At 39.2% G+C, this 7,335-nt stretch overlaps 1 protein-coding gene and 1 non-coding gene across 2 annotated transcripts; both read left to right on the top strand.

Annotated features, from left to right (window-relative positions):
* The first annotated feature begins 342 nt into the window (after window positions 1-342).
* Window positions 343-5,074, top strand: LOC113070225 (60S acidic ribosomal protein P0). Its single transcript, XM_026243453.1, has 8 exons — window positions 343-371; window positions 1,020-1,130; window positions 1,595-1,770; window positions 2,371-2,458; window positions 2,545-2,691; window positions 3,750-3,935; window positions 4,625-4,765; window positions 4,862-5,074. The coding sequence occupies exons 2-8, from the start codon at window positions 1,077-1,079 to the stop codon at window positions 5,018-5,020; spliced, it is 951 nt and encodes a 316-aa protein (XP_026099238.1). The 5' UTR covers window positions 343-371; window positions 1,020-1,076; the 3' UTR covers window positions 5,021-5,074.
* On the top strand, window positions 2,167-2,294 carry LOC113087969 (small nucleolar RNA SNORA63). The gene has a single exon (XR_003285728.1). It is a non-coding gene; the product is annotated as a small nucleolar RNA SNORA63 (small nucleolar RNA).
* Window positions 5,075-7,335: the final 2,261 nt, after the last annotated feature.

Here is a 7,335-nt window from a genome sequence, read left to right as displayed (position 1 = left end):
TGGTTCTTCTTCTTTCAATTTTTTTGGCGGTTGGAAACTAACTTTATTAATGCATTAATGCCACCTTCTGGACTCGTTTACCGTAGCTGGTTATCCTCAGACATGCTCTAAAACTCTTTAGATACGGAATTTTCCGAAAGTCAATGGGAGAAATGAATGGAAAATTTACTTCCGGCACCAAAGCTCTCTCGGGCTGTGTGTGGGACTGATGCTCTATACCGCAAATGAACTGTTGGGTGATAGACGTGGCTGTTGACCAATCAGCGCATAGACACGCCTCCTCCTCGCGATTCTGATTGGATGTTCGACCCGTACTAATACCGCGCCGCTTACTTCCGTGCTCTCTTTCTTTCACGCGTCCTGACCGTGAGGTGAGGTGTAGCCGTCTTGTGCGGCTTTCTGTGTTTTACACTATATTTCTAACCGCATGAGTTCTTCAGAAGTCATGAATGTGTGAAGAATCGCTAGTGGACCTCATTAGCACCCAACCAGTGCATAAAAATAGTTTGAGGAAGAAGTTAGCATTAGCCTATTAGCATAGGCCTGCGCGCCACGTGTTTTCATATTTTATTAGCTCTTGTTATATGACTGTGTGTTATATTCTGTGCAATATGTGTCGAGATTATTACAGCAGGTCATCTACAGTTCAGCTGTGTCAGTGCTGGCCGGTCGTTCCCCCTGCTCAAATAAACCTGTTTCCTTCTATCCCTGTCTGTCTGCATCCCACGACTCACAGGGACGCTGGTCTCAGACACTTCTCCAAATTAAGACCAATAGAAGATAATTAAAGCACTGTTGTTTTTAATGCATATGCTCTTAAAATGTTTCCAGATAGAACTCTTTGACTTTGGCATAAAATGTGTCTAAGTAACAATTTAGTAACAATTGGTATATATTTAATGCATTGCTTACCAGTAGCTCTTCTAAAAAGGAAGACTTTTGGACTAGCTCAATATCTCGAAACTGCTCCAAGGTGACAAAATGCATGTCTAAATGTCTTTAAATACTGTGATCCCCAGATTTTTCAGTCTTGTCTTTAAACCGGCTGTTCCCCGATCCTTGGAAGCACTGTCAAGATGCCCAGGGAAGACAGGACCACGTGGAAGTCCAACTATTTCCTGAAGATCATCGTGAGTTTTCTGTGCTTTTATAAGAGATCCAGCAGGTCATCTACAGTCCAGCTGTGTCAGTGCTGGCCGGTCGTTCCCCCTGCTCAAATAAACCTGTTTCCTTCTATCCCTGTCTGTCTGAATCCCACGACTCACAGGGACGCTGGTCTCAGACAAGAGTTATGAACACATGCATTAGTCCTTGCAGGATTAAACTTGACACCATATGTAGTTTTTTTTTTACGTTTGATTTCCACCTTCTCTAACTTTATAATAATGCTAAGCCATAATTTTTTTTTTAACCTTTTTAATACATTTTTAAAGTGAATCACAAATACTTAACTGTTGCTACTCTTACTTGAATCAAATGTAAAAATTGGTAAACGTTGTCTATTTAGTTTGGAGTTTATTTTTTACGGAGGAGGGTTCTTGGATCATGATTCCCATCAGGTTGTTGTTTCTGACATCTTTCCTCTTGTTTACAGCAACTGCTGGATGACTTCCCCAAGTGTTTCATCGTGGGTGCAGACAATGTCGGCTCCAAGCAGATGCAGACCATCCGTCTGTCCCTGCGGGGCAAGGCCGTCGTGCTCATGGGCAAAAACACCATGATGAGGAAGGCCATCCGCGGCCACCTGGAGAACAACCCGTCTCTGGAGAGGTGTGTGTCCGGTTGGGCCCAATGATGACCCACGGTAGACGAAGTCTTGAAAGAGTGCAGTCTGTTTAAAGTGATGACACCGCCCCACTTTAATATTCATTTGTTAAATTAATAACTCGTTAGGAACAAGTCATTTTCATGGTTTTGTGCATCATCTGAACAGCCACAGAATATTTGAGAGCGTTTACGCTCTTTGACATTAAAAGGAATGCTTTTTTTTTTTTTTATATATTCATTAAAGTCGAAGCTGCTTTCCCATGCTTTTATTAATGTGCATTTAAGCCAATGAATGCAACTTGAGATTTTTTTTTGCATTTAAGTTGAAGTGAATCTGGAATGTAAGCATTAGTCCTTCTCTCACTCATCAGGCCGTTATAAATGTGCTTTAACCCAGAGATGCAGGATCAGTTATGGGCCGGCTGTGTCAGTGCTGGTCTGTCGTTCCCCCTGCACAAATAAACCTGTTTCCTTCTATCCCTGTGTGTTTACATCCCACAGCTCACAGGGACGCTGGTCTCAGACATTCTGCATCAGACACGTGTCTGAACATCAGTTTTAATAATTCCAGGTGAATGTTTGACCTTCTCCCGTGTGTTTCAGGCTGCTCCCTCACATCCGTGGGAACGTGGGCTTCGTCTTCACCAAGGAGGATCTGACTGAGATCCGGGATCTGCTGCTGGCAAACAAAGTGAGTCACTGAGCGACTGAATGTCTGAGGCTCTTCAGTGGGTGAATGCATCTCTTTATGAAGCTGTTGTTGTGTTGTGCTGATAGGTGCCCGCTGCTGCCCGTGCTGGAGCCATCGCCCCGTGTGAGGTGACCGTCCCGGCTCAGAACACCGGACTCGGTCCGGAGAAGACCTCCTTCTTCCAGGCTTTGGGAATCACCACCAAGATCTCCAGAGGAACCATTGAGATCCTGGTGAGTTGCAGGAAAGGGCCACTATACTACTGTATTCTCCTGTAGCTCACACGGAGCAGCATAGAGCGCCCTCTTGTGGCTGTAGACTGTAAGGTTTTCTCTTGGTTCTAAATGTGACTTATAGTCCAGTGTGACTTACCTGTATGTGTTTTTTTTTTTTTTTTTTTTTACACCGAGGTATTTTTGGACTGCTACTTATACTTAGGTGTGACTTGATTACCATATTTTTCGGACTACAAATCTGGTTTTCAGTTACAATTTTGGTTTCCAATGAATATATTTTTATTAACCATTTTATATTATACTTTTTTGTTTTGTGGAAATTTAAGTTATTTCTTTAAAATATTTTAGAATTTAATTTGTAATGAAGACATTTTAGAATAAAGTAGTTTTTTTGTTGTTTTTATTTGCCAATTTAATTAAATTTAAGACTTTTTTTTTATTTGATTTGCTAATTTAATTACAAAAAGGTTTAAATTTGTATTAAATGAAGACATTTTCTAAAAATTAGATTTGTTTAAATTTTATTCTAATACATTTTTTTTTTTTTTTTTGGATGATTGTTCTGGTCTTTTAAAGTTTTGAAGATTTTAGATTTTTATAATTTAAATTTAGAATATATAAACTTATTTAAGATTACTTAATTTAATCAATGCAGTTGTGCTTTATAAAATAGAGATTTGTGTATTTTATTTTAATAAACTTTTATACACTTCTATTTTCATTAAATTTATTTATATACATTTGACCAAATTTAGTCAAGGAAAACCTTTTTTTTTTCTTCAATCAATGCATGTTCCAGTCATTGTATCATCACACTAATGGTGATTTTATGAATTCAGCTGTTAACTTGTTCAAGTTTAAGCGTTTGAGCCTCGGCTGTCTGCAGGATCAGTTATGGGCCGGCTGTGTCAGTGCTGGTCTGTCGTTCCCCCTGCACAAATAAACCTGTTTCCTTCTATCCCTGTGCGTTTACATCCCACAGCTCACAGGGACGCTGGTCTCAGACACGTCTGAATCTGTTTATAATGCTAAACCGTGTCCTGTTGTGTCCACAGAGTGACGTTCAGCTGATCAAACCTGGAGACAAGGTGGGCGCCAGCGAGGCCACGCTGCTCAACATGCTGAACATCTCGCCCTTCTCTTTCGGGCTGATCATCCAGCAGGTGTATGATAACGGCAGCGTCTACAGCCCCGAGGTGCTGGACATCACTGAAGACGCCCTGCACAAGAGGTTCCTGGAGGTCAGTGCGGTTCACGCTGCTCATGTGTTGGGGTTTGACCTGAAAGATGCTCAAGATGATGCTGGATCTCAGTCGTGTGTATTAGTGAAGATGCAGGATCAGTTATGGGCCGGCTGTGTCAGTGCTGGTCTGTCGTTCCCCCTGCACACATAAACCTGTTTCCTTCTATCCTTGTGTGTTTACATCCCACAGCTCACAGGGACGCTGGTCTCAAACATCTGATAAAGCTTAATTAAAATTAAGTGTATATACTTTTTTTTATTTATAAAATTATAAATCTTAATTGATATATGTACTTATAATGTATTAAAAATACACTTTTATATTTAGTATATAAATTATGAAAATATATTGCAAACGCAGGTTTTAGTTGTAATTTTTAATTCAAATTTCTCATTCAGAAATATACATTTATTTAATGTAATGTAAAAAGCTTAAATGTAATTTTTTTTTAAAGTCTATTTAATATTTTCCATTTTAGTTTCACCTATTAATTTTAAAGTGAAATGTTTTGTAAATTAAAATATCAAACCTGTTTAATGCAAACTGCTCGATCTACACTGTCTAAATAGGAAGCTATTTTAAGTAAAAAATAAATAAAAATAAATTTAAGTTAATTTTAATTGTCTCATCCCCGCTTCAGTGTTTATTCCCTGCCGTCTGTGTAACTCGATCTCTTCTCTGTTCAGGGTGTGAGGAACATCGCCAGTGTGTGTCTGCAGATCGGATACCCGACGCTCGCCTCCATCCCTCACTCCATCATCAACGGATACAAGAGGGTCCTGTCCGTCGCCGTGGAAACGGACTACTCCTTCCCATTGGCTGAGAAGGTAGAGCTCAGTTCTGTCATCAGTCCTTGATGTGGACGCGGTCTCAGATACTGTTTTTCTTCACTGGTGCTAAGAGCGTGTGTCTGTCTTCCACAGGTCAAGGCTTATCTGGCTGATCCCACTGCTTTCGCTGTCGCTGCTCCGACTGCTTCGGCTGCGGTGGAGAAATCTGCAGCTCCTGCGGCTAAAGAGGAGGCTCCCAAAGAAGAGTCTGAGGAGTCTGATGATGACATGGGCTTCGGCCTGTTTGATTAAACTGCTGTCAACATCAGCGTCAGTTTTACATCAATAAAACATCTGGAAACATCAGTTGTGACTCCTATTTTATTCACTTAGAGCAGAGGTTTTCAACCTGTGGGCCGCGGCCCCTTAAATGGGTTGCATCCCAGGCATCTGGCATCCAGGAACACAACATAACTGTTCTTATAATGCAAATAAGTCACATTTATTTAGAACCAAGAGTAAACATTACCACATTACTTAGTAAAATGTGATGTCACAGTTTAATAGCACCATGTTTGCACTTAATGCTCAAGGTGTCTGCAGTTTTATGACACAACCGACATTACAACTACTGTATTTCCCGGACTACAAATAACTTTTTTTTTTCCATAGTCTAACTGGTCCTGCGACTTAAAATTAATTTGAAATAAAACGAGAGAAAACGCGTCTACAGCCGCGAGAGGGCGCTCTGTTGTCAGTGAGAAGCACACAGCGCCCTCTCGCGGCTGTAGACGGTAATGGTGCTATTGAACGGTCACTCATCACATTTTACAAAGTAATGCTGATTTTTAGAGTACAATGTATATTATAGAATGCATAAGTTTAGTCTTAGTGTATAACCGTATTCATGTTCTGATTTGGATTTCTTGTGCTCAATGGGCGTCTCTGCAGGCTTCAAAAGTATTCACAATCATTACTTAAGTAGAAGTATAGATACTAGGGTTTTAAAAGACTTTTATAGAAGTTGAAGTATCAACTCATGCTTTTAACGAGTTACTAAACTGGTATAGCATACTTATAATTGTCAAACGCTAATTTAATAGCAAACGCTAGGTTGGGGGTTCGAATCCCAGGGAACACGTTTAGCTTGAATGCAATGCAAGTCGCTTTGGATAAAAGGCGTCTGCTAAATGTATAAATTTAAAACCTGTTAGCCTGCACCCCAACGCTGGCGTCCTGAACGCCCCTCAACTCGCACGTGTCGATGTTTAGGAATATAGATTCAATGAAAAAGGGTAAATTTAATCTTGACAAACTATATATTGTTATAAAGATCTAAGCATCGACGACAGGTCGCTGTTTTTCAATGGAAAGCTTATAAAGAATGTATTTGTCACGTGTGTAAGCAGTACACATCAAAACATTAAGAATAAATATGCAGTAACGTTACATACCAGATTCGTAGTAATAACGAGTCATAAACACATCCACAGCTGTAAATCCCGGGTGAGTTAGAAAGGTAAGGGTCCACTGAACTACATCTCATGGAGCACGTTTAGTCCAACGAAACAATAACGCTGTAATATGGATCATTATTACTTTGTTTACATTTCAGTTCTCCAGCAACAGAACTGTTTGTGGCCGTATGGAATAACTCATGATAAGAAACTGCGTCTTGTAAAAAACGGCATGGCTTTGTAGCGTACAGTGTTACAAACAGAAATGAGATAATCCACAAAAAAAAAAAAAAAAAGCTGAAAATAGTATTTTACAAATTTTGGCGCTCTCTCGTGACGGCTTGTGACGCACGCTCGTGACGCACCTGTCAGCTGACGGAAGCGGAACTTATAGCGATCGCCTTTTTCTTTATTTGTTTTATTTTTCAACATTTTTCATACGTTTGTGAGTGTGTTTTATGATGAATGTCACCCCATAAATGGGAAGCTAAAAAATAATAACTTTTAAGAAATATATATTTTTTGATAAACGAACCCAACACTATGTCCTTGCTGGAGTGTGATGTGATTTGTGTCATCTGCGCAGGTGCCATGGATCCAGTACAATTATATATGTTTATACTCATCCAATCACAATCAAATTCACTCCATCTCTCAAATTAGTTATTTTAATTGTAACAGTAGAAAAAACCCACATGAAATATTTTTTAGTTTCTATACTGAATGTCAATTAGCACTGCATTATTCGTATACTTTATTACCTGCAAAAATGACTTGGAAAAACACATGAACAATGTATAAATCCATACAGATACATGTATCTTAGGAGCACAGTCCTATTTAAAGCCCCTTTAATACTTTGAGCACCGGCCCCTTAAAGGTCTCTGCATAGCCCTGAATAATGCTTTTAAATTCATATTTTTTTGTAATAAGCAGATGTAATGTTTTAGAGAGTATTTTATTAATTCATTAGAATAGATGCAAAGTAATACAGTATTTAACAGTAATCTAGTCTGTGCTATTGTTGATTTGATTATTAATGATCAGATAAGTATTGCTTAAGCCCGCCTTTTTTTGTGAAGATCAAGCAATGAAGAAACAGAATGGAACATGCAAAAATACATTAAGCTGAAATAAAGTGCAAAAATCAGATTGAATTTCGAGCCAATT

Source organism: Carassius auratus, chromosome 5 (genome assembly GCF_003368295.1).
Source record: "Carassius auratus strain Wakin chromosome 5, ASM336829v1, whole genome shotgun sequence".
Lineage (NCBI taxonomy): Eukaryota > Metazoa > Chordata > Actinopteri > Cypriniformes > Cyprinidae > Carassius > Carassius auratus.
This window is presented reverse-complemented; position numbering and strand designations above follow the sequence as displayed.